This window comes from Ursus arctos, unplaced genomic scaffold (assembly GCF_023065955.2).
Source record: "Ursus arctos isolate Adak ecotype North America unplaced genomic scaffold, UrsArc2.0 scaffold_21, whole genome shotgun sequence".
Classification (NCBI taxonomy): domain Eukaryota; kingdom Metazoa; phylum Chordata; class Mammalia; order Carnivora; family Ursidae; genus Ursus; species Ursus arctos.
Window position 1 is genome coordinate 49,454,151 of NW_026622886.1, and position 25,703 is coordinate 49,479,853.

A 25,703-nucleotide genomic window follows, 5' to 3' on the forward strand; every position below is an offset into this window, starting at 1 on the left:
CACTACCGCAGTCATGATATAGAGCATTTCCATCGCCCCCAAAGTTCCCTCATGCCCCTTATACAGACTAGAAATGTTAATGGGGAGAAGAGGAAGGTGGTGGAGGAAAACCAGTCACTCCAGTTACTTGAGCTTTGGCCTGGGGATCAGATCCCAGGCCTGCATCCCCCAGGCCACCTCTCACCCCAGGAATGCTCTGACAGATCTTGAAATCCCCACAGACTTGGATGTGTATTTGTACGTCATTAATTTAGAGTGACCCATTCATCCCAGTGTGGCCAAAACCTTCCTAGTTTTAGTATTCAAGTTCCCACGTTCAGAGGACTCATCCTAGGTCCCAGACGAACTAGGATGTTTGGTCTTCCCGGCTGCGATGTTGATGCCATTGTGTCTCGGCCTGAGGATGCCATCTCATTTTAGGATCCCTTCTCTCGTGTGAGCACATAGCAGGCACTCAGAAAACGAGTGGGTGGACACACAGATAAACCCCATGCTGTGGGCAGCTGCAGATTCTCGGCCTGGAGAACAGGAGACCTGGGTTCCAGACCTGGGTTCCCAGGATCACACCGTGGGAAAGTGGCTTCTCACCCTAGGTCTGTTTCCTCCACGCAAAAGAGAGGACCTGTGGTCCTTTCTGTCTCTGACACAGATGCTGCGTCCACATACACCTGGGACTGTGTGCTGATGGCACTTCCACTTGGCTTCCTCGCTCTTTCTTTCCCTGGCCTTTTTTCTCCCTTTGGATATATATAGTGGATCAATAAATCACGTAAGGGCAGGTTGATAATGGAACTGCTGATGGGCCAGGCATATGCAGAGTGCTTTTGTGAGAGCAGCTGAGTGTGGACCTTGAACCAAGCAGCAGTGGCTGGGAGTTGGAGGGTCGAGTCTCTCTTCAGCTAAGTGTGTGTAATGACCCATTTGCTCTTTGTGCGTGCCTGGGAGAGAGGATGGTGGGCAGAGGGAGCCTGTTGTTTAGGAATTTTCCTGGGTGGATGAGGGGCGTCCTGGAAAACAGGATTGTGTGAGCCTCTTGTCTATCGGAGGTGGCTAGTTCCAGCTGGGCTGGTGCCAGGAAGCAGTATCTCAGGGTCTCATTCAGGTTCCTCGCACAGAAGGATAAAAATCTGAAATACCAAGCAAGACTTGGGGTAAACCTATGGGTGACGTAGGGTCAAGAAGCTGCATTCTGTTCCTGGTTCTGCCACATATTGTCTGTGGAACCTCAGTATTTGCCTCTAATTTTCCTTTTCAATGGAGTGAGTAGCTGCACTGCTTAGCTCACAGGGTGGTGTGATTCAGTGAGATGGTACAGGTGGGAGTCAATGAAACTGCCGTCTATACAAATGCCAGGTGGTATTACTAACTATAGCCTTTGGGTCTGTTTGTGGGGGCTGACTCATTGCGGGAGGGAATTTGGGGATTTTGTCTGCTTTGTTCCCCAAATAATGTCATTAATACCCTCTGACTCCCAACGAGATAGGTAGATTTGAGGGAAGTGCTGTTTCTTTGCTAGGGAAGACACCCCAGACTGCCTTCCTCTTTGACAAAATTCCTGACTTTGGAAAAGCTTTTCCCTGGCTATAAATTCCACTCCTCTTATTTCCAAATTTTGGAGGCGGTGGAACAAGAACTTTACCTGGGCCCCTCAGCTGAGTCCAGCCGGATACGCTTTCCTACCTAGAGGGGGCTTGCTCAGGTGACTGGGCATCTGCCTCTGGGGCTTCAGGCCTGGGAAGGGTTAATGGAGCCACACCCTCAGCAGGAACAGCCTCGGACTTTGTGCTGAGCAGCCCTCTCCGGCCTCTCCTGGCTCCTCTGGCACAGGGAGCCTTGGCTAAAGGAGGCAGCACGGCGGAAGGGCAGAAGAGTGGACACCGGCAAGAGGAGGACAACCTTTTTCCTGGCCTCTCTGACACCATGGACAGCTCCCGTTAACGAAGGCACCTCTCCACCCTTGGGGCCTGGGACTCCTATGCCCCCTTCCCGTGGAATTGGGATTTCATTCACCATTCTCCAAGGGACGCTGAAGTCACACCCGAGTTCCAGTGTTGGGTGAGTCTTGCCTTGACCTGTCACTGCTCTGCACATCTAGGGGTGCCCTCTCTGGGGACTGCTTCCTTTTTCCCTTCCCCCTTCCAACCCATCACATTCCCACTCCCCTCAAATCCAAATCCAAAGAAGATGCCTTCCTCTAGCCCTGCTTCTGCTGCTCACCCCTGCCTGCCAAGTTACTAAAAACTTTTATTTCTTAATCTGGAAAATGTGGGATAATAATAGTACCCACTTCAACGGGATATTGTTCGTAAGCATCAAATGAATTTATGTATGTAGTGTTTGGAGCCCTGCCTGGCCCGTGGTACCTGATTGTTAGAGATTGGTATTGTCCCTGTTCTTACTGCTCTCTCAGTTGTGTCCTTCCAGGAGGTGACGAGTACTCTCATTTTCTGAAACTTGGGGGAAGCAGAGTGAGGGCTGAAGGCAGCCTCTTTTCCCCTCTGGCCCCACCTTCCATCTCTGCTTCCCTCCCCTCCCCCACCCAGGTTGAGCATTGCTGGGGACTAGGAGGACGTGGCTTTTTATTCCTGTTAGGGAGTAGCCCTGACCATTGTACTAATGGTTCTGTCCTACACCAGGCCACCCCACCTACTCGGTCCCACAGGAAAGACTGAGGAGGGCTGGGCTTCCTCCTGAGGTTATACCTGCCATGTGCCCACTGCATGGGGCTGAGCCCCACAATAACTCTGCTCCTCCTTGCCCACTCCCACCAGCTACTAAAAAGCTGGGTGTGTCCCTCAGGGGCAAAGTCCATGCGGAAGGTTACAGCAATGGGTGTAAAAGCTGGAGTTGGAGAACTAGGGACAGACGTGTACACACATCCAGAGATGGTGATAGCTACTTGATGGAGAAACCGACCTCACTTTTACTCAGGGTATTCTAATCTTTTGTGGAAGAACTCCTGCCTCTGTCCTCTAACTCATCAATCACCTCATTCAGCCCCTATTTACAAGATGAATCTCACTGTGGCAATGAGAGGGGGCCTTTGGAAGAGCGTTTGCACTGGGTGTGGGTGGGCTGGGTGACTGAACTGGAGGTAGCGAGAGGTAGGAGCTGAGAAGGAGAACTGGGGGCAGAGGGTCAGGGATTCTGCGCCCTGGCCAGGGCCTCCGTGCAGGAGGGAGCGAGCTCCCAGAGCTTACCCTTTCCTCCCCAGGCTGGTCGGTGGCAAGCAGAGCTGTGCTCCACCACCCACCCCACCCCCACCCCCGTGGCTGCTTCCTTACCCCACCAAAGCAGATGGTCCTGTCCCATCCCTGCCCCACCCCTCCAGCCCTAACCCAGGGAGCAGGGGATTCTCCCTACTCGGGGAGAGTTCCCACAGCTTCCACTGTGATCTTGGGGTAGTCCAGAGGCCTCCCTGGGTTGAGGACTATCTCTAGGGCCAGGAGTTGGAGAGGAAGGCTCCCTTACGTCCTTCTGCCCTCTTCCCCTCACACCGTTACTGGCCCCTAAAGCTGAGTAGACTTCAGCTAACTGACCCCCTTACTCTCAGGACCAGAAGCCCCTCTGGACATGACTCTTCTGGAAGGCTCTGTGGGGGTGGAGGACCTTGTGCTCCTGGAACCCCTGGAGCAGGGGTCTCTGCTCAAGAACCTCCAGCAGCGCTATGAACACAAGGAGATTTATGTGAGTGTCTGTGGCTGCCCCTGGCTGCGGTGTGTGGCCTGCGAGCGCCCGTGCTCCCACTCCTTCCTCCCCTGCCAGCTTCCCCTACCCCCAGCCCTGCTCATTCTCTTTACCTTTTTTGCCTCCAGACCTACATCGGGAATGTGCTGATCTCAGTGAACCCCTACCAACAGCTGCCCATCTACGGCCCGGAGTTCATTGCCAAATATCGGGACTATACCTTCTATGAGCTGCAGCCCCACATGTAAGTAAAGGCACCGAGGGAAGGCTGACAGGGCCCCCGCTTCCTGACAGCGAGACACCCTAATTTCCTCTATCCTTTCTCCTGAAGGAAGCTCTCCAGCTTCTCCTCGCCCCCCCCCCCCCCGCCCCCAGGAAGCCCCTTTCTAGACCTATCACTTGCCTCAGTCTAGTCCCAGCGAGGAGGGCGGCTGACCCTGGGGCTGGAGATGGAGTGAAAGATGGTGTCTTCGATTAGCCCCACCTCAGTCATCACCTGCGTCCTCCCCCCCAAGCTATGCTTTAGCAAACGTGGCATACCAGTCACTGAGGGACCGGGACCGAGACCAGTGCATCCTCATCACGGGCGAGAGTGGAGCCGGCAAGACTGGTGAGGCGCCTGGCTGGGGGGGAGGGGGGGCGTGGAGTCCCTGCTGAGCTATCCCCTCGCCTCTTCCCCAGCCAGGCCCAGTCCTGCCCCTACCCCAGAAATTCCTGCCCAGTTTTTCTGCTTCTGACCAGTGTGAGGTGCTGGACCTAAGGGGAGTTAAGGTGGGGGGATCCATGTGAAGGTTTCTCTCACACAGAGGCTAGCAAGCTGGTGATGTCGTATGTGGCAGCTGTCTGTGGGAAAGGGGAGCAGGTGAACTCTGTGAAGGAGCAGCTGCTTCAGTCAAACCCGGTGCTGGAGGGTGAGGATTCCAGTCTCTGCCTTCTCTGCCCACCCCCACCCGACTGGCCCCAGAGACACGGTAGCCCTCTTACCCTGTTCTCATTCAGCCTGAAAAATCTGAGATTGGCATCATGGCTGGAAGACCTTCCTCCTTCCCCTTCTCCAGAGCCCCTCTTCTCCCCTCTGTCTCCTCACCTCTCCTCTCCCCATCTCTGCAGCTTTTGGCAATGCCAAGACCATTCGGAACAACAACTCCTCTCGATTTGTGAGTGACAGTCTTCCTGGCCTGGGAGGAGAGGGTGTGGGGGCTTGAGGAGGAATGTGGCACAGACCCCTGCTGGACAGGGTGGTGAGAAGAGGAGGAAGCAAAGTCTCTCTCTTTCTCTCTGGTCTTTGAAGGGAAAATACATGGATATTGAGTTTGACTTCAAGGGATCCCCACTCGGTGGCGTCATCACAAACTGTACGTTTCTCCCCATTCTTGTTTTCGTTTTTGCTTTTTTAAAGATTTTATTTGTTTATTTGAGAAAGAGAGGGCGAGTGTACAAGCGGGGGGAGGGGCAGAGGGAGAGGGAGAAGTAGATTCCCTGCTGAGCAGGGAGCCCAATGACATGGGGCTCGATCCCAGGACCCTGAGATCATGACCTGAGTCAAAGGCAGCCACTTAAGTGACTGAGCCACCCAGGCGCCCCGAACGTGTCTCCCCATTCCGCTCACCACTCTCTCTCCTCCCTGCCCCACGGTGTCCCTTTCTGCTGATCTGCTACTGTAGGAAGGGATAGTAGGCTACCACCAGGAGACTGCCCAAGCCCTGGGAACAGCAGCGACGAGGGCAGACTCAGAGGGAAGCTGTGGCATCTCCCTGGCCCTCAGGAGGTTCTCTTCTAATCCCCTGCCAGATCTGCTGGAGAAATCCCGAGTGGTGAAGCAGCTTGAAGGAGAAAGGAACTTCCACATCTTCTATCAGCTACTGGCCGGAGCAGAGGCTGACCTGCTGAGTATGTGCCTGTCCCAGACACCGGGCAGAAGATCCCCAACCTCCACTCAGTCTCCTCTGGGCCCCGGCAGCCCTTTTCCCTGCAGCCCTCGGGCCTCTTTTTCCTGCGTTGCCTATGCTAAATCTCATCCACTCGTTGTTGGGAACAATCCCTGACCTCTGTGTTCTCTTCTTTTTCTGGGATTGTATTGCTAGGAATAAACCTTCTGGCCTCTTGCCCTGCTCTTTTTCCTCTGTCCTGCTTGGGTTGCCCATTCCCTGGGCTGGCTTCAAAAATGGAACCCTTATTTCCATCTATCATTCTTTCCTATCTTGAATTGAAGGGACTTTATCGATAGCTCAGCAGAAAATCAGACAGGATAGTCTAAGTGTTCAAGAACGTTTGATGAGCCATAGTGGAGATTGTTCTGGGCCTACACCTGCCTCACCCAGGCCCTGTCCTTGACTTACTCTTCTTAGATGGCTTTATGGAGGTTCCATGTATCCATTCATCAAACATCCCTTGAACACCTACTATGATGGAACATTGTGCTAGGCTCTAGCAGTGCAGAGTTGAATAAGATGACATGGACCCTGTCCTCGAGAGCCTATGGTCTTCCAGGGATGGCAGATGCATGAACAGAAACACTGCAGAATACAGTGTGATCAGTGCCAACAGGCCTGTGCCGGTGTCTGTAGGAGCAGAAGTCGGGGAGCACTCTGCCTTGTCCCGGGGAGCCCTGGGTGCTGGATGGGCCCGAGGTGGCTCTGGGTGGACATCACTGCCGAGTCTGGTGGGACTTCAGGCCTTGCCAGAGTTTGCCTCCCAGTCCTGCCTCTAGCTGTGAGCACTGTGGGTATCTGGCCCCCAAGGACCTGTCCTTTTGGTTTCTGGTTGTTCTCTGCTGGATGTGTGCCCTCTCCTTCCCCCTCCTGGGGATCTGCATGGTTCAAGAGCCCCTGCAGCTCTCATTATTCCTTCCTGGCTCAATAGTCTTGGTTGTGCTCAGTTTGTCTGAATCATAGGCACCAGTATCTTGTTCTGGTTGTCTCTGTCACCCATTGATTTAAGTTAAGTCTGAGCAGGGCCTCCCTGGTGTCATCATCCCAGGACCTTTCTGACTCATTCTTTGTCCAGACACCCCTCTTTAGTAGGTTCCTATTTCAAAATTTGTGTCTCAGGGGAAGCTGCCATTAAACTCTAGTTTGAGGGACATTCCCTGATTCTCAGATCATGTGAATAACAGATAATTGATATCCCTCAAGCTCCATGCTTAACCTACTCCTTCCCATCTCCGGCAAACAGCTTCGACCATTCCCTTGATTCATTTATTAAAAAGAAAAAAGTTTGTGTATGCCAGCCAGGCACACAGGCTATGAAGACGAGAAACAGTTCCAACGCACAAGTTGTTCATTTGTGCGAGACACAGAAAAAGACAAAACCCGATCCATGTGTTATGGGCTGGGCTAGAGATTCACCATAGGGGAAAGCCAGAGAGCCTTTTGGCTCAGCCCCCAACATCAGAGAAAAGCTTCCAGAAGAGGGCTCAGGGTTGGGGAACCTTGCACCTGCCACTTTGTTGGTGCTTAGTGAACAAATAATGAATGGGCCAACCCCAGCCAAGGGTGAGGCATTGAGGCTCCGGGAGGGGGGGGAGTATGTGCTTGCCCTTCTTTCCTCACCTCTGTCCTCTCAGAGCCACTGAGAACCGAGCAGGATGGAGAGTATGCCTGTTTGTTTTCATTGTTTAGAACCCTGAGGATGGGACGAGGAGTGGAATGAGTCTTTTCTTCCATACAAGTTGGAAAGAAACCCAACAATTAAGAACACCCAAACCCTAAATACTGCTTAAAAATTTAGTCTATTATCATATGAATTAATGATCCCCAAACAAAGGCAGCAGGAGAAGAGCCTAAAACAAAATGGCTCCTTTGAATTAATGAGTAAACCAAGCTAGGGCAGCGACTGTGAGAGTCGAGGCCAGAGGACTCCTGAGAGCCTGCGTATTAACCCTCTTTCTTCGCACTGGCCCTCCCAGAGGACCTGAAGCTCGAGCGGGAGACAAGATGCTATGTCTACCTAAACCGGAAAGTGTCCAGAGTTGACGGCATGGATGATGCCTCCAACTTCAAGGCTGTACAGGTGGGTGCCCAGGGTGGGCCCAGGCTTTGTGTTTGAGAAGGGAGGCATTGAACTGGCATCACGGTTCAGCTTCTGATTTCCTCTCTCTCCTCAAGAGTGCAATGGCTGTGATTGGGTTCTCAGAGAAGGAGATCCAGCAGGTGCTGGAGGTGACGGCCCTGGTGCTGAAGTTGGGGAACGTGGAGCTGGCAGACGAGTTCCAGGCCAATGGGGTATCAGCAAGTGGCATCCGTGATGGGAGAGGTCTGCACCGCCCTGCTGGTACCCCCAAGCAGCTCCCAGAATCTCCTGCTATAATTTCTGTTCTCCCACCATCTCCTACATAACTGACTCCACTCTGATTCAGTCCCACTCAGCCCATTCCCGAGTTCTTCCCCAAACACACTCAGGGAGAATTCCCGGTGAGACATTTTGGAATGAGGTTATGAAGTGTGATAGACCTAGATTCTGGGACCTCTCTGAATCTCACTGGAGTCTTTACAAAGAATTTCAGGAAATTCTCCTATTAAAGCAGGTAATGCATTCGAAGTGTTCAGAGCTCCCTCTCTCCTCCTCCCCCCCAGAGATTCTTCCTGGGCCGTGTCCTGGCTGGACTGTAAGGACATCCCCAGCAAGACCTAGGGACACCCGTCTCCCAGCAGTGTCACTTCTCAGCCCACCCTCCCCGGGAGGAAAGCCCTCTTTCAGGCCATGTTGTGTTTCCTCCTCACTCCAGGTATTCAGGAGATTGGGGAAATGATGGGTTTGAATTCAGAGGAACTAGAGAAAGCTTTGTGCTCAAGGACCATGAAAACAGCCAAAGAAAATGTGGTCACTGCACTGAATGTCGTTCAGGTAAGGGCCCGATGGGAGGAGGCTGATCTGGGGACTCTTCTGTGGCTGCCATCCTAACCAGCTGGCCCTGCCCTGCAGGCTCAGTATGCTCGTGATGCTCTGGCCAAGAACATCTACAGCCGCCTTTTCAACTGGATTGTGAATCGAATCAATGAGAGTATCAAGGTCAGAGATGGCTCTCCTCCCCCAACACTCCCTGTCCGCTTCACCTTTCTTGCCCCAGTCACTATCCCCATACTTTGGGTTCTGAGATGAGCAGAGGAGGAAGGATGAAGGGTAGGGTACAGTCCCTTCCAATAGTGTGTTGTTGTGGAAACATCTCTGGGTTTTGAGTTTGACTCTCTGGAACCCCTACTTACCAGCTGTGTGGCCTTTTTGTTTCACAGAGATTCTGAGCCTCAGTTTCCTGATTTGGAAAATTGGACAGTAATGCCTACCTGCTTCACAGGGCTTAGTGAGGATTGGATAAAATTACGTACATGGTTACCATATAACCCAGAAATTCCACTCCCAGATATATATCTGAGAGATCTGAAAGCAGATGTCCACATAAAAACCTGTACCCAAATGTTCAGAGAGGCATTATTCATAGTAGCCAAAAAGTGGAAATTACTCAAATGTCCGTCAGTGGATGAATGGATAAACAGAATGTGGTCTATCCATACAATGGGATATTATTCGGCCGTAAGACGGAACGAAGGACTGATTCATGCTCAGCATGGACAAATCTTGAAAACATTCAAGTGGAAGAAGCCAGACACAAAAGGCCACATTTTGTATGATTCCATTTATTTGAAATGTCCGGAATAGGCAAATCCATGGAGATGGGAAGTAGAGTAATGGCTAGCAGGGGCTTGGGGTGGGGGGACGGGAAGGAGGAGTGACTGCTAGTGGGTGTGGGTACAAGATTTCTTTTGGAGATGATGAAAATGCTCTGGAATTAGGCAGTGGTGATGGTCATACACCTTTTTAGGTAACTTAAAGGGTAAATTTTATGGAATATGAATTAGATCAGAATAGAGCTATTGTTGAAAACTTTTTGTACATGAAAATGCCGTCAGTTCAGAAGCTCTTACTGAAAGGCAGCAGGGAAGAATAGACTTTGAATCTAGGTTTGGGTAAATGCTTAGCCTTTTTGAAATTTGATTTGTTCATCTGTAAAATGGGAATAATCACACCTTCTAGGGTTATCGTGAGGTTTAATGAAGTAAGAGCATAGATTTGTAAAATGCTCTACAATTCTAAGAAATGGCTATTCTCCTGAGAGGATCTTAATGTCTTCCTACCTCGTACCCTGGGAGCACCACCCGAAATCTGTTCACATCTCCCTTCTCCCTCCCTCCCTCTGTTTGTCCTCTACAAGCATGTAGAGGAGGAAGGAGAATAAAATCACAACAGTTCTTTCCCAGCATGGTCAAGCTCACCCGAGTTCCGTTTGCCCTCTGCTCCAATCACCTCCACCCCAGAAGGGCCTGGCCTGCTGTGCAGAGGCGCCCGTCCTCAGATTTATCTTTTCCTCCTCTTCAGGTGGGCACTGGGGAGAAGAAGAAGGTGATGGGGGTCCTGGATATCTACGGCTTTGAAATTTTAGAGGTGAGAGAGCCTCACCCAACTGCAGCACCCTGCTTCCCTAGGGTTGGGACATGTAGGCTCAAAGGGGGAGGGGTGGAGAGAGGGGAGGTGTAAGGCTGAGAGGCAGGAAGGTCTTGGGCTGAGCTGCTCCCTGTCTGCCCCGGGTCCCCTCCCTCAGGATAATAGCTTTGAGCAGTTTGTGATCAACTATTGCAACGAGAAGCTGCAGCAGGTGTTCATCGAGATGACGCTGAAAGAGGAGCAAGAGGAATATGAGAGAGAGGTACGCCGGGCTTACCCCCACGTACACTCTCGGAAATTGCTTCTGGGCACGTGCTGGATCTGTCCTTTCCCTCCATCACAATTTCCTCTCACTTGTCCCCAGATGGGAACACAAAGGACAAAAAGTTTTCCTTGCACCGGTGAACAGTCCAGCATTACCAAGAAGCCCTGGTTTTTGCTCTCCGTTGCCCAGTCCCCCTGCTCCCACCCCAGGCCACACAAGGAAGGGCAGACTGATGGAAGGGGGTGTGTGGGGAGACCTCACGAGGGTGAGGTGACGGCCGTGCGCGGCCTGCGGCGCACTGTGAACCAGACTGAGAAGGGACATTTCTCCTGGCCTCATCACCCTACCACATCCCTTTTGGTGCTCTTCTCTAATGTCTCAGAATGCTTTGTCTCCTCGGGCCCTGGCTGATGTCACCGTCCCCTCTTGTGGCACCCTGATCCCAGACTTCCTCCTCAGACATGCCCCATGGCTCAACATTTCCACACTCCTTCCCCTGTTTGGCGAGAACCCTTGTTTTCTATGGCTAGGTGTTAGAAGAGCTATCTGATTGAGCTAATCCACCCCAAAGTGTGAATGGCTGGGAGTCTCACTCATCAGAACCCTCCCAGGGATGCTGCCTGTGAGCCCTCAGGACTCTGCTGTGGCAGAATTTCAGGCAATGTGGTCACAATGTGTGGGGAAGGCTTTTGTTTTTTGGTTGTTTCGTGGGTTTTTATTTTAAAAAATTAACGATCAAATAGAGAACACATTCCCATGCTTCAAAATTCAAAAAGCTTAAAACAGCGTATGAAGAAGGGCTCCCTCCCAGCCCGTCTCCAGCCTCCTAGCACTCCTCCCATCTGGAGGTGACTGGAGTGGCCCTCTTTTCAGAGGGCTCTTACGTGTAATCAAGCAAGTCTATAAGTACATCTTCCCACGGATTTCTTCAAATGGCAGCGAATACACTCTGCTCTACACCTTGCTTTCATCCGTTAACAGGACAGGTTTCCGTATCGGTATACAGCTACGTAGGATTGCAAGGATATCGTACTTCATTTAACTCGTGGGGAAGGTGTATCGCGGATGAAGTGGGAGGGCAGCTTTACTTAATTCCACTCTGCCTTCCCTAAAGATCTGTGAGGAGGATGAGAGAGAGAGGCGTGTGTTCCCCAGCCACACCCCACACCTGGAAATGGCCTGAGCCTGGGAGGGCTCGCCCTTGGGTGGGATCAGGAGCTATCTCACCTGCGGCTGTCCCTTAAGTGGGGAACAATTGTCTTTGGGTTGTCTTCTGTACCATCATTGCCTTAAAAAAAAAAAAGATTGATTGATTGATTGATTTTTATTTTTAATTAAGGCACCTGGGTGGGGTGGCTCGGTTGGTTGGGTGTCTGCCTTCGGCTCAGGTCATAATCTCAGGGTCCTGGGATGGAGCCCCATGTCCAGCTCCCTGCTCAGCAGGGAGTCTGCTTCTCCCTCTCCCTCTGCCCTACTCATACTCTCGTTTTCTCTCTCTCTCTCAAATAAATAAATAAAGTCTTTTAAATAAAGATTATAAAATCTTTAAAAAATGATTTATCTATTTATTTGAGAGAGAATGAGAGAGCACATGCACATAGGGGGGAGGGGCAGAGGGAAAGGGAGAAAGAGTCTCCAGCAGACTCCGAGCTGAGCACAGAGCCCGACACAGGGCTTGACCTCACAACCCTGATAGCAGGACCTGAGCTGAAACCAAGAGTCAGAAGCTTGACCGACTGAGCCACCCAGGCACCCCCATTCTCGCTTAAAAAAAAAAAAAAACTACAATCCCAAAGTATCAGGTAGATTAGTGGTTCTTAAACTGTGGTCCTAGACCAGTAACACCAGCACCCCCAGGAAGGTGGTAGAAAGGCCGATTGCTGGGCTCTGCCCCGGATGCGCTAAATCAGAAACCCAGCAGTCTGGTGGGGCCCAGCAGTCTGTTTCCCCAAGCCCTCCAGACGACTGTGATGCCAGTGTGAGAAGCACTGAGGTAGGGCTTTGAAGATGTATCAAGTTAGGTCTGTTGTTTGATGAAGTTGGCTCACGTGCTTTGGTTTTATAGGTTGTTGCGAGAGCAGTGTGGCCATTTGCTCTTCCACATACTCAGGGATCTTTCCCTTCTCCCACAGTGGGGTAATCCCTATCCCAGCTTCACTCAACATATCACACTTCCCTCTCCACCCCACAGTACCCACAGGGCTCTCTATAGCATCTCCCCCTCCCTCATGGCTGCTTTGGGTCCTCTCACATGTCTAGCCACCCACCCCACAAATTCTCCATCAACCTTGGAGGGATGGGGACCTAAACAGAAACCACATCAAGCACCGCTCCTAACTATAGGGCTTTCTGAGTCCTTTGTGGAGTGGGTGAAAGGAAGCCTGAGTCCCGTAAGGTCTTTGGAGACATGTCTTGGACCTCCTCCTGTGACCTGTCACGTCTCCTCTTGCCAGGGCATACCGTGGACAAAGGTGGACTACTCTGATAATGGCGTTATCTGCAACCTCATCGAGCATGTGAGTTATCCTTCTCTCATCTCTGAGACCTCCTTCCTCTTCCAGACTGACTGAATATCCTTGCCCTGTCTCTCTCACCTGCCTCTCCCTGCCCCACTTGGTAATGGTAAAGAGGACAAAGGATGAGGGGCAGAGGGACATCAGTCAGGATGTGGACGTATCGGAGGACCTGGCTGAGGTTGGGCTGATCTTGTTTCCCTGACCAGAATCAGCGAGGCATCCTGGCCATGCTGGACGAGGAGTGCCTACGGCCTGGGGTGGTCAGTGACACCACCTTCCTAGCGAAGCTGAATCATCTCTTCTCCAAGCACACTCACTATGAGAGCAAAGTCACCCAGAATGCCCAGCGCCAGTATGACCACACTATGGGCCTCAGCAGCTTCCGTATCTGCCACTATGCGGGCAAGGTGACATGGCAGGGCTGGAGGGTAGAGACTAGGGCTGGGCGTGGGTGGAAGGCAATGGGGGAGAAACTGAGGGGAGATGAGATCTGGGAGTACTTCACGCTGATACTGGGAGCACCAAGTGCTGGGACAAGGTCATGGGCCCTCCAGACCAACAGCCGTTCCTCTACAGGTGACTTACAACGTGAACGGCTTCATTGATAAGAACAATGACCTACTCTTCCGGGACTTGTCCCAGGTCATGTGGAAGGCCCGGCACCCTCTCCTTCAGTCCTTGTTCCCTGAGGGAGATCCCAAGCAGGCATCTCTCAAACGCCCCCCGACTGCTGGGGCCCAGTTCAAGAGTTCCGTGGCCATACTCATGAAGAACCTGTATTCCAAAAACCCCAACTATATCAGGTGACACGCCGGGCACATAGGGAAATACAGTGCACATGATGACACGTGCCGTGTCCGCGCGCTGCAGACCCTGTCCTTTGCGGGGGGGGGGGCAGGGTGTCTCTGGAATAGGGGTATCAGAGGCCCTTTCCTCCTAAAAAACAAAGCCAGATGAGTTGCTGAAAGTCCTGTAGCAGGGAGAGCATCAGACTTTGGTAGGGACCATGCATCAGTGAGTGAAGCTGGGAAGGCCAGTGTGTTCACTTCCTCTGAAATGTTTCTACTAAGGGGAATGTGTGCAGAATAGGGTTACGGAGACCAGGATAGGTCATACTTGCAAAGGTGAAGCTCCTGAGGCCCATGCCTTGCACCCCCCGCCCAGGTGTATAAAGCCTAATGAGCATCAGCAGCGAGGTCAGTTCTCGTCGGAGCTGGTGGCCATCCAGACTCGGTACCTAGGGCTGCTAGAGAATGTGCGAGTGCGACGGGCGGGCTACGCCTACCGCCAGGGGTACAGGCCCTTCCTGGAAAGGTACCGATTGCTGAGCCGGAGCACATGGCCTCGCTGGAATGGCGGAGACCGGTAAGATTCCTGCGGGAGACGGGAGCAGGGAAGGGCAGTGCAGGGACCATCTGGGCCGGGGAGAGAGCAGTGTCCTGTAAATCACCAAAGCTCCCTGAATGGATACTTGGGGAAATGAATGATCACTTTTCAAGGGCTCTGAAGTCCATTCAAGCCCTGAACTCTTCTCCCTGGGTAAAAGGAGTTAGGGAAAGGTGAAAGAAGACCCTTCTCTGGGATGCCCCTGGGCAGCTTTCCCCATCTCTTCCTGTAGGGAGGGGGTTGAGAAGGTCGTGGGGGAGCTGAGCTTGTCCTCAGAGGAGCTGGCCTTCGGGAAGACGAAGATCTTCATCAGAAGCCCCAAGACTGTGAGTTGGAGGGGGCACTTGTGTTTGGCGGGGCTGGGCAGTAGCCGGGTTGGAGAGGCTATGAGTGAAAGGCTGGGGTGGAGGGGAGCATCCGTAACTGGGGATGGATGGTGGGTGAGGAAGTCTGCTCACGGCAGGGACTTTATCGCTGGGACCGGAATCAATCCTTGGGCCCCTGCCCTGCCCTGCACCCTGGCAGTTAGGGGGCTGCACGGCGCACGCTGAGTGCCTCTAGCTGGAGCGGGACTCCTGAGGGTCCGGGGGATGTGCCCCTCGTGTCTGAACGTCCAAACCTGGCGCCGGCCCATGGCAGAGTTGGAGTTCAGTAGGTGCCCGTGGAGTGAGTGAACGCGCTAAGGGGACAAAGGAGTGTGTACCACACTGGCTGGGGAGGCCAGGCTCCTGGGTCCCCCCAGGCCCGCCTTTCCACCCGGCCCGCGCTCTCCGCAGCTGTTCCACCTGGAGGAGCGGCGGCGCCTGAGACTGCAGCAGCTGGCCACGCTCATACAGAAGACCTACCGGGGCTGGCGCTGCCGCACCCACTACCGGCTGATGCGCAAGAGCCAGATCCTCATCTCCGCCTGGTTTCGGGGCAACATGGTACCAGTGCCCCCAAGCCCCAGCCCCTCGCTCTCGTAAGAGACTGGGAAGCGGGGGAGGTGGTTCGGGAGATGGAGTTCTTTCTAACAGGCCTGTTGTTTTCTGCAGCAAAAGAAACGTTATGGGAAGATAAAGGCATCGTCTTTGCTGATCCAGGCTTTCGTCAGAGGGTGGAAGGTAATGGGGAAGGGCGGAGGGGCTTCCTCCCCACCCATGGGTCCTTGCCCCACATGGTTTCTTCCGGATTGTGCCAGTTGCTGGGAAGAAAGAGCAGCAGAGAGCGAGTCCTGCCCACCCCCGGGACCTCCCGGGGTGCGAGGGCACGTGCACGTCTGCGTGGGTTTCTGGGTCTGCAGGTGTGTGTCTGGGAGTGTGGATGCACGCCGGGGGGATGTGTGTCTGTGCCCCGGGTGTGTCTCTGACTTGGCAACAGAGTTCTGCCTGCTGCTTGGAGGGCCCTGCTCTTTGCCGACTCGTCTGCCTTTACTCTGGCCCTCTCGCACGGTCTCAGCACTTTATCTTACTGTGTTCTCGGTGTGGGTGAGGAATAGAACCCCTTCTAGATCTGGCTTCGGTCTTCTATGTCTAACTGTCTATCTTTATGTTGGCTCCTTTCTCGTATGTCCCTGCCAGGCCCGCAAGGATTATCGAAAGTACTTCCGGTCAGGGGCTGCGCTCACCTTGGCAAATTTCATCTACAAGAGCATAGTAAGTGGTGGGGGTGGAGGGTGAAAGGTGGGGGCTTGAGGAGGGAGGGACAGGTTTGGAAAAGGAAGATGAGGGGTTTGAGAAGACGTGACTCAAGGCTTTCCCCCAAAGGGCTTTTTCCATCCACTTGTGCCTGATGAAGTCCGGGGATAAAAGGGAATGGGACAGCGACCTGCAGGGAGCGGGCTCCAGCGTCCCGGGGCCCAAGGGCCGGATAGGAGGGCATTCTGGCCCCAGCGGATGCTGCAGGCAACCTTGGGGGTGGAAGGGCTCCCAGCACACCCACTGACTGGCCCGTGGTGAATAGGCTCGGGGCGGGGGGGGATGGGCTGGGTGGTAAACAACAGTGGAAGAGGCTGAGCCTTCTGGAAGAGCACCTTGAGGATACACATAGGGCTAACTAACTCAACCTTCCAAGATCCATTTTAGGGTTGGGGTGAAGGTGGAGGAACCCTAGCTCTCTTCCATCTCTTCTGAGACCATAACAAGCAAGTCCAAAATTAAATCTCAGGAAAGATCTTCATTCTGGAGGATTCGGGTCCAGGTGGCAGGAAGAAGCCAGGACATTCAAACTATAAGCAGTTTCCAGCAAGAGGAAAACAGACAGAGGAGGGTGATTTCCAGAGACATCCATCCAACAGCCTTGGTGCTTCTGAGGAGTGGCCAGGGAAAGCAGACAGGGAGAGAGTAGCACTTGCAGCGATACCTTGCGAAAGGCCAGAGAGGGAGGGAGGACATCTTGGACAGAGGCCTGGGGTAAAGGAGAACTGACCTCCGCTGATTCCATTTTGGACAGTTGTTGGGACTCTTACTAACGATGCTCCTGAGACACACTCATTGGCGCCCCCTTCGTGGTTGGAGAGGTGGGATCCTTGGGCCTCCTTATTGCTTCCCTGAGCCTTCGCTGGGCCCTCCTCCTCCCACCCGGGGAAGCTCCAGCCTCCCAGGCCTCTTCCACGGCCCGAGTCTCCTCACGCTGGTTCCAGAGTGACCTCCTTCCTAGAGGACACGCTCTCTTGTTGCATCCCTGAGGCCAGGAATCCAATGTGACTCTTACCTCCTGACTGGCCCCTCCTCTACCTTTTCTTTCACCTGCATATTATCAGGCATCTGCTGGATGTCACCCCAGGAGCGGTTGGACTTAGACCGATATTTCAGTGACTCACAGCCCGTACAGAAGCATGCGTACGGGGCCACTCGGCCTCGGTTCCGCCAGTGTTTCTGATGAGTCTGTATTGGCTATTGCCTTGCCTGTAACTAATGATTTTTGAACACTTACTATGCACTAAGCCCTTTACATGCATTAACTCTAATGCTGTTAAAAATCCTGTGAGGTAGACCCTTTCCTTTCCTGCATTTTGCAGGCCCAGAGAGGCTGACTAACTTGCTAGGGGTCCCACAGGTGCTAAGTACAGGAGATCTGGGATGCAAACTGACTCCAGAGTTTTAACGCCTGCCTAAGACTGTCTCCCCACACTGTTTCCCTCCCCCCATAGAGGCCGACCTGGGGCAGGAGGGCTATAAAGGGAAAGGCAAGACTTTCTAGATCTAGAAAAAACAAACAAAAAAAGAAAACCCTCAGAGGTTCCACATCAATTAGAACATGGGGGATCAGGACGCCTAGGTGGCTCAGTCAGTTGGACGTCTGCCTTTGGCTCAAGTCATGGTCCCGGGGTCCTGGGATCAAGTCCCTCTTTGGCCTCCTTGCTCAGCTGGGAGCCTGCTTCTCCCTCTGCCTGCCACTCCCCCTGCTTATGCTTGCTTTCTCTCTCTTTCTGACAAATACATAAATAAAAGTCTTAAAAAAAAAAAAAGAAGGGGGGGGATTGCAGGAAATGCTTAGGAATGTTTATTGAATGAAATCAAACTAAAGCAGACCAAGGACCGGGGACTTAAACCAGGGTCTAAGGTGATTAGAGCAAGCCTGCTAGATCTTTGTAGTGGAAGAATCGAAGAGCTGGGATAGTTCCTGGACAGTTACAGCAATATACTGAGTGCACTGCCTTTTTCTATTTTAATTTTTCTAACCTAATGTCTTAGTAAAAAGTTCTCATAAAAATTCCCCAAACTTAGAAATGCTCAAAATCAAGTCTTTTTTTTAAAAAGATTCATTTATTTTAGAAAAAGAGAGTATGAGTGAGCGAGGCAGAGGGGGGCAGGGGAGAGACAGAGGGAGAGAGAGAATCCTGAAGCAGACTCCAAGCTGATCATGGAGCCCGATGTGGGGCTTGATCTCAAGACCCTGAGATCATGACCGGAGCCAAAATCCAGAGTTGGCTGCTTAACCAACGGAGCCATCCGGGCCCCCCAAGATGAAGCCATTTTCTGTATCTTCAATAATTCTACCCCACAAACAAACAGGGTGCTGGGTGCTCCCTGGGATATGAAAACTTGAGAATCCTTGTTCTAGATTGGGGGAGACTAAACAGATGCCATGGGTGAAACTTGATTGGATCCTAGAACAGGAAAAATAAAAGCAAAGCTAAAAAGGACATTTTCAGAAGTTTATATAGGACATCAGGAGACGCGTGAGCGTGCACTGCTGTTGGGTGAGTGCATCTAATTAATGTTAGTCAGCTTAGGACGGAGGTGCGTCTCAAAGGGTGGGTGGAACCCAAGTGGGCAGAGCCGAGCTGAGAGCAGCGTGGGCTAAGGCACACAGCAACAACGCGTGGCTGGGCGGAGGGCCTGGCGAGGAGGCCTGTCTGAGAGGTGTGTCAGGATGGTGCAGGGTTGCTCTGGCCTGAGCTTGGGCTCTAAGTCGAATTCTTTGAATGCCGGGTGGAGGTGTTGGGCTTGACTGATCGGAGAGGAGGGGAGACGGCCCATGCAGGCAGTGGTGGCCAGCAGTAGGCAATTGTGAACCGAGACAGTAGGAAACTACAGGAGCGAATCTTCCAGGCTGGTTTTCCCCTTGGCTCCTCTCACCTCACTACCCTGGGCAGCAGGTCTCTGCTTGGAACTAGCTCTTCCCTCCCTTCAGCCTCCCATTCATGCTCCTACTGGCCAGCCTCCAGCCTACACTTGACACCGAAAGAGATCCGGGAAGGGACCCCCTTCCCTCTCCTCGCTTAGTGGCAGGATCTGGAGGAGAGTTTGCCTCTTGGGAGGACTTTCTTCTTCTTTTTTTTTTTTTTTTTTTTTTTTTAAAGATTTTATTTATTTATTTGACAGAGATAGAGACAGCCAGTGAGAGAGGGAACACAAGCAGGGGGAGTGGGAGAGGAAGAAGCAGGCTCATAACGGAGGAGCCTGATGTGGGACTCGATCCCAGAACGCTGGGATCACGCCCTGAGCTGAAGGCAGACGCTTAACCGCTGTGCCACCCTGGCGCCCCAAGGGAGGACTTTCTTCTCATCAGTCCACTCCTAATCCTGCCCCCTCCCCATCTAGACACGGAAGTTCCTGCTGGGGCTGAAGGACAATTTGCCGTCTACCAACATCCTGGACAAAACGTGGCCGGCAGCGCCTTACAAGTGCTTCCACACAGCCAACCAGGAGCTCCGGCAGCTCTTCTATCGCTGGAAGGTTGAGGGGGGGCGGGGGGGGGGGAAGGGAGGCGCTGCACCTGTTGTTGCTCTTTTCTGCCTCGTCGCTCTCATTTTCCTCCTCTGCCTCCCTTTTCCACTTTTTTTTCCATTTTTTTATTGTGAAAAAGCATACATAACAAAATGGGCCATTTTAACCCCTTTTAAAGCAGACAGTTGGGCGGCATTAAGCAAGCACATTCCCGCTGCTGTGAGACATCACCACCACCCATCTCCATACTCTTGTTCCTCGTCCCAAACGGAAACTCTGTGCGCACGCATTACGCAGTAACTCCCCGTTCCCCTCTCCTCAGCCGCTGGACCGTCTACTCTACTTTCTCTGTCAATTCTACTGTGCTAGGGGCCTCATCTAAGTAGAATCGTACATTTGTCCTTTTATGTCTGGCTTATTTCACTCAGCACAGTGTTCTTCCGTTCAGGAAGTACTTACTGAGCATCTGTCTAGACTAGGCCTTGCGCGGTGTGCGGGCATACAGCCCTCCCTCCTCGGCCTGGCATTTCGTTGTCTCCATCCCTCTCCCCCACAGTCCCGCAGGCCCCAGTGCTCCTCCAGCTCCTGCCCTTTCCGAAGTGCCTAGAGCCTGTTCTATTCCCTGTCTCTCCTCTTCTCCATCTCTCAGTGTTCTCCCCCCCCCCCCCGCCCCCCAGTCCTGCCTCCTGCCTCCAGGAGCTAGCCCCTGCCCCTCCCCCTCACAGTGCAAGAAATTCCGGGATCGGCTGTCCCTGAAGCAGGTAGAGAACCTGAGGGAGAAGCTCTGTGCCAGCGAATTGTTCAAGGACAAGAAGGCTTCCTACCCCCAGAGGTGAGGGCCTCTTAGACCCCGCACAGTTTCATCAAGAGCAAAAAGTGGATCCCCCAGGTGGGATAGGACAGTGGTCCCAAACCTGAGTGTGCATCAGCACCACCTGGCAGGCTTGAGAACACCCAGGCTTGCTGCACCCCGTTCTCAGAGTTTCTGATTCAGCACGTGTGGGGCTGTGGCCTGAGAATTTGCCTTTCTAAGAAGTCCCCAGGTGACACTGCTGCTGGTCCTGGATACACTCTGAGAACCACTGAGATTGAGGATATGGCGGAGGATGGGGAAAGGGGCACAGAAGGACTAAGATGGGAACTCACTATGGGGAGGCTCAGGGCCTTGGGGGTCAGCGGTAAGGACCTGGTCTCCACCATATACTTCCTGTGTGCCCTCAGTGTCCCCATCCCATTCCGTGGTGACTACATTGGGCTGCAAGGGAACCCCAAGCTGCAGAAGCTGAAGGGCGGGGCGGAAGGGCCTGTTCTGGTGGCAGAGACTGTGAAGAAGGTCAATCGTGGCAATGGCAAGGTGAAGGCCCGCATCCCGAAATCCTCCCCAGAGCCTGCTCCGGAGCCTTGGGGCTGGGAGCTGGAAGGGTGGGGGTTCAGCCTCACCTTTCCTCACACTTTCCTCTTCTGTCCCTAGACTTCGTCTCGAATTCTTCTCTTGACCAAGGAGCATGTGATTCTCACAGACACCAAGAAGTCCCAGGCCAAAACTGTCATTGGGCTGGACAGTGTGGCCGGGGTGTCAGTCACCAGCTTCAAGGATGGGCTTTTCAGCTTACATCTGAACGAGGTATCGGAGCTCCCTGGGTGCAGGCCCTCAGACTGCCGAAGGTGGTGGGTGTCACGGGGTGGGGGGTGGGCTGGAGGTGATGGGGACCAGACCTCTCACTCTGGACCTTCAGTGCCTCTCAGGCTATTCCTGTGGAGGGAAAATGAATCCTGTCCTTTCACTCTTTTTTCCCCTTCCTAAGATATCATCAGTGGGCTCCAAGGGGGACTTCCTGTTGGTCAGTGAACACGTGATTGAACTGCTAACCAAAATGTACCGGGCTGTGTTGGACGCCACACAGAAGCAGCTTCCAGTCACCGTGACTGAGGAGTAAGGCCATGAGCTGGGGGGGAGAGCCAGCCTGGGGGCAGGTGACCAAGCTGTTGGTCATTGTGACCGGGAAAATTCGTGTAACCAGAAAGGGAAGCACACTCTGTCAGGGCAAGGCTCAGAGGTGCTTCTTAGTCTCCCCACCCAAGTTCTCTGGGGGCTCTGAGTCTTCTGACATGAGGGGAGCAGAGATTCGCTTCCTTCAAGAAGGGGAGGGGAAGCCATCATGAAAATACGGGAGGAGGGGTAAGGGGATGGGGGTTCTAGCTTTGCCCCTCTGTCTATCCCCCTCCAGTTTCTCAGTGAGGTTCAAGGAGAGCAGTGTGGCTGTCAAGGTCACCCAGGGCCCTGAGCGTGGTAGAAATGGCAAGCTAAGCTGCAAGAAGACAGGGAGCCGCTGCCTGGACGTGACTGTGTAGTGAGGAGGTGGGGGCCGGACGCAGAGACAGCAGCTTCTTCTCCTGGACCAGTGCCAGTCCCGCCCACCCATGTTTATGGGAGGATCTCCTCCTGTCCAACCCCCTGATCCCGGTACGGGGCTCAGAGACTGAAGAACCCTTGCAGAGGAGCTTTCTTCTCCCAAACTCTTCCAGTCCCTTCTCCCTTACAACTTAGCTTCCTCCCACCCTCAGCCTCTTTGCCCACCGATAAAACAAGTGACTTCCCAAATGTTTGCTCAATGTGTGTGAGTCCCTGTTCCCCCATCTTCACAGGACTTATACTTTGACTGCCCTCGCCCTCTTTCCCCTCCTCGGGCTCCTTGGAGCTAGCAAATGCAGATAATAAGAATGGAAAAGAAGGGAAATTGTCTCCGGGCTCCTTGACCGGCTGAGCTCTGGCAGGGTTTGGAGAGACTGGGGTGGGGGTGGGGCAGCCAGCGATGGGGCTCAGGTCCCAGGTGGCCAGTGGGCTGATTCATTAAGTGTGTCCCTGGAGGGAAGAAGTGAGGATCCCTGTCTTGTTGGAAACTAGGATCCTTTGGAGATTTAGCCTGAAAAGAGGCCCAAGGTTGGAGGGCTCATGTGAGTGGAGGTGAGCTGGGGAATGCAGGGTCCCCTGCACCCAGGCGTTCCATTACCCCCTCCATCCCAAGCTCATCACTGGGCTCTCCCACATCTGCCCCTCAGCATCCCCATCCTTTCCTACACCAGAGGTGCCAGGCTGCTGCCAACAGTTGTCTTGCTAATCACTGCCCTGCAGCTGGGGCCGGCAGCTGGTGGCACTTGAGGGGGGTGGGGGAGAGACTCCTGGACCCAGACTCTCCCACCCCTATGACTGGCCCCCCCTTGTCTTCGTTTATTTTCCTCGTGTCATCGCCATTATTTTTTTTCTTGATTTTCAACTGTCTCACACCATCTCGTTGTCCCCTTTTCTGTGGGCTCTAATATCAATACGTAATATCTTGTATAACATTCTGTATGTCTCCCCTCTCCCTTAATATCTGTTTCCTTATAGACTCTGCTTGTCTCAGGCTCTCCCACCCCTGTCTCTACCTTCAGGGAAGAAGCAGCTCCTGTGTTTGCAGTAAAATGTGGATGTGTGCTCTGTGCGAGCGTACAAATGGCTGCCTTTGTTCCTGTGTCTGGCTGTCTCTCCCTCCTTTCGCCATCCCTACCTTCCTTGCCTCTTCCCTGTCTCCACCACTGAGCTCTCTGTGCCTCGAGGCTGGGGTTTCCCTCCACCTGGAGCTTCCAGAGCTTCCATCACCGGCAGGCAGCTCACCGCCCCAGGTGATCATGCCAGCGGGAGACCTGATTAGCTTCTCTTCTTGCCGGCAGATTAATCTGGCTCTCTGAGCACCAGCCCATGTTCTGGCGCACCCCACTCCGGGCTGCGAGAGGGCCCAGGGAGTCAGCTCTTCCCAGGCGGATGGGGGCTGTGTCCTCAGAGAGGGGAACTCAGGCTCCCGGCAGCCTTCCGCCACCCCCCCCCGCTCCCCCCTCCCGCTTCTCAGAATCAAGGCCGAGGAGATCCTGTGTGGCGAGAGGGGGGTGGTTACCAGAGCCTGACCGCCCCCGCTCTCCGCCTCATCTCCTGCTCCCAGGGCCCAAATTGTCGTCACTTTCCCAGTGAAGTGTCTGGTCATTTTCAGAAGCAATTTCAGGAGAATGTGCAGCTGCTGCTCGCCATCCTGCTTCCCTTCCCCGGGCTGGAGGCACTGGCAGCTGTCTGGACTGGGGGGGGGGGGGGGCTGGAGTCCCCATCTCCCTCCTGTCCTCCCCCAGCCATCATGTGGACTGACACTAGTCCGAGGCAGGGTGAGGGTTCCTCTGCTTTCCTCTCTGTGCCTCCCTCCGTGTTTCCTGTCTCTGCCTCCCTTCTCTCCTGGGGCCAAGGAGGGGGTGTTTTCTTCCCCCGAAGCCTCTAGGGGCTCCGTTGCCCCACCTGGTCGCCCCACCTGCGCTGTACGGCTGCATTTGGCCCCATCGTGCCGGGAGAAGCTGCCTCCCTGCTCGGCCGGTCCAGCCTTCGCGGAGTCTGGGTTGTTTCTCTGAGGGGCACAAGCCGGCCTGGAAGCCCCCGGCCCTCGTGAGGAGCCCTTCTAGAGCCTCAGCTCCCAGCAGCTCCAGCACCGTCTTCCCGGCTCAGCCCGTCTGCTCTGCGGGCTACCGGGGGCTCCTCCAGTTCCTCATCAAGGGGAGTTGGCCAGCTGTCGCCTGGCTGCAGGACAGAAGCTGCCACCCTCCCTTTCTTTTCTGCTGTCTCCACCTAGGGTCCTATAGGGCCCGGTCCCTCTCTCCCCAGCCCGCCGCACCCCTCCAGGACATTGGGGGAGTCGCCATGTCGCATCCCAGCTGTGCATGCGGTGGACAGATGCGGTCGTCTTGCACGCACAGCACACACTCATCAGCCTCCGCTTCCACCCCCAGGACCGGCGGCCAACGCCCTCTCCTCTCAGCTCAGCGGAACACACATTTCCCTGGCCTCATCCCCAGCCCAGCCCAGCAACCAAGAGGGGGAGCTCCAGAGGGAGGATCTGCTAGGGACCCCGCTCCTCTAGGCCCGTGACGGCTGTCTGAGATGCGGCTCAAATGAAAAATGTCAAAGGGAAAACCACGGAGGAGCTCTGCAGCGGCAACGCACGCTTTACATGCCATTTGCACACGGCGTGTGGGCAACACGAAGCCCTGCCTGCCCCAACCCTGCAAAGCTTCCCTCCTTCCTCACCTTGGCTTAGTTTAGCATTAGCTCTTTCAAGTCTCTGCTAGTCCCTGAGATCAAGGGGTGATCAGTTCTCCCTGCCATGCCCTTGCTCCCCCCAGCCTTGGCTCCTGCCGTCCTCTGTGAGATGCCGCATCATCAAAGGACATTATTCATGCCGGACCTTTGCTGAAGGCCTGCCTCCTGGTGCTGGGGCGTGGAGGCAGGGATGGAGGGGTTGGGGGGGTGTGTGGAGAGAGGCTGCCTCAGAGATGGGACCCAGGAGGCTTTAGTCCTCAGCCCTCAGTCTAACACTCCTCCGCGGCCGCCCCCCTTCCCTCCAGCCTGCCTAGCCTGGACTTCCTTCTCATTCTCCAGACTGGGAGGGGGAGGAGAAGAGGTGGGAGATCAGCGCCTGAGCTCCGCCAAGGCCTGACCTGCCATGCCATTTACATGTAAATGGACTCCAGCTTCTACCCCTCATCCCACCAAAGGATCCTAACCCCGTGTGCTGGTCCAGGGTCAGCGCTGTCATTACCTGGATAATGGGAAGCTTTCAATGAGGCCCCACTAGCCTCTCACATAATAAAAGGGCCTTGAGACCCAGCTGCTGCCCTCACTCAGGGGTGACCGTGGGGCCATGTGCAAGCAGAGTGACTTCTCTCAGTATGGCCCAAGTCCCAAGGTGCGCAGGGTGTTGGGAGCGTGGAGTAGGGAGACAAGCAATTCAGGACCCTAGCAGCACCTGAGAGGCTCTGTGGAGGGTCCACACTGGGGGCAGCAATGCAAGAAGGAAGCCTCAGGCTTCTTTTTTTTTTATAAATAAGTTTTTATTGAGCACCTACTATATGCCAAACACTATAGAGCTAGGGATCCACTAGGAAACAAATATATAATATTAGTCCTTACCAACGTAATGGGACATTCTGGTGGGGGGTGGGGTAGACAGGCTGTAAGTGAAACACTGAGCATATGGGATGTAATAAATGATGGAGAGAAGAAGCAGAGGGGGATATGGAGTGTAAAAGGGTGGTCATTTTAAGTAGGGTGGTTGGAGAAGACGTTGGTGAGCGGGAGTCTTTGTAGTAAATACACAAAGTTCTCTTCACAGCCTCAGATGGAGAAGAGTGCAAGGTCCCAAACCTCCAGTCTCTCGGAGAGGGGACCACCGCTCCCTCTGGGAG

General features: G+C 53.8%; 1 protein-coding gene across 1 annotated transcript; it reads left to right on the forward strand.

The window, feature by feature from the left end:
* The first annotated feature begins 1,462 nt into the window (after positions 1–1,462).
* On the forward strand, positions 1,463–22,136 carry MYO1A (myosin IA). The gene is made up of 28 exons (XM_026500216.4): positions 1,463–2,055; positions 3,554–3,687; positions 3,816–3,931; positions 4,203–4,297; positions 4,494–4,598; positions 4,798–4,844; positions 4,979–5,042; positions 5,479–5,577; positions 7,595–7,698; positions 7,794–7,941; positions 8,414–8,532; positions 8,611–8,697; positions 10,060–10,125; positions 10,283–10,387; positions 12,844–12,906; positions 13,113–13,313; positions 13,483–13,709; positions 14,071–14,271; positions 14,525–14,618; positions 15,069–15,218; positions 15,327–15,395; positions 15,852–15,926; positions 19,320–19,454; positions 20,171–20,277; positions 20,667–20,799; positions 20,917–21,069; positions 21,251–21,378; positions 21,674–22,136. The coding sequence occupies exons 2-28, from the start codon at positions 3,574–3,576 to the stop codon at positions 21,795–21,797; spliced, it is 3,129 nt and encodes a 1,042-aa protein (XP_026356001.1). The 5' UTR covers positions 1,463–2,055; positions 3,554–3,573; the 3' UTR covers positions 21,798–22,136.
* The last annotated feature ends 3,567 nt before the right edge of the window (positions 22,137–25,703 follow it).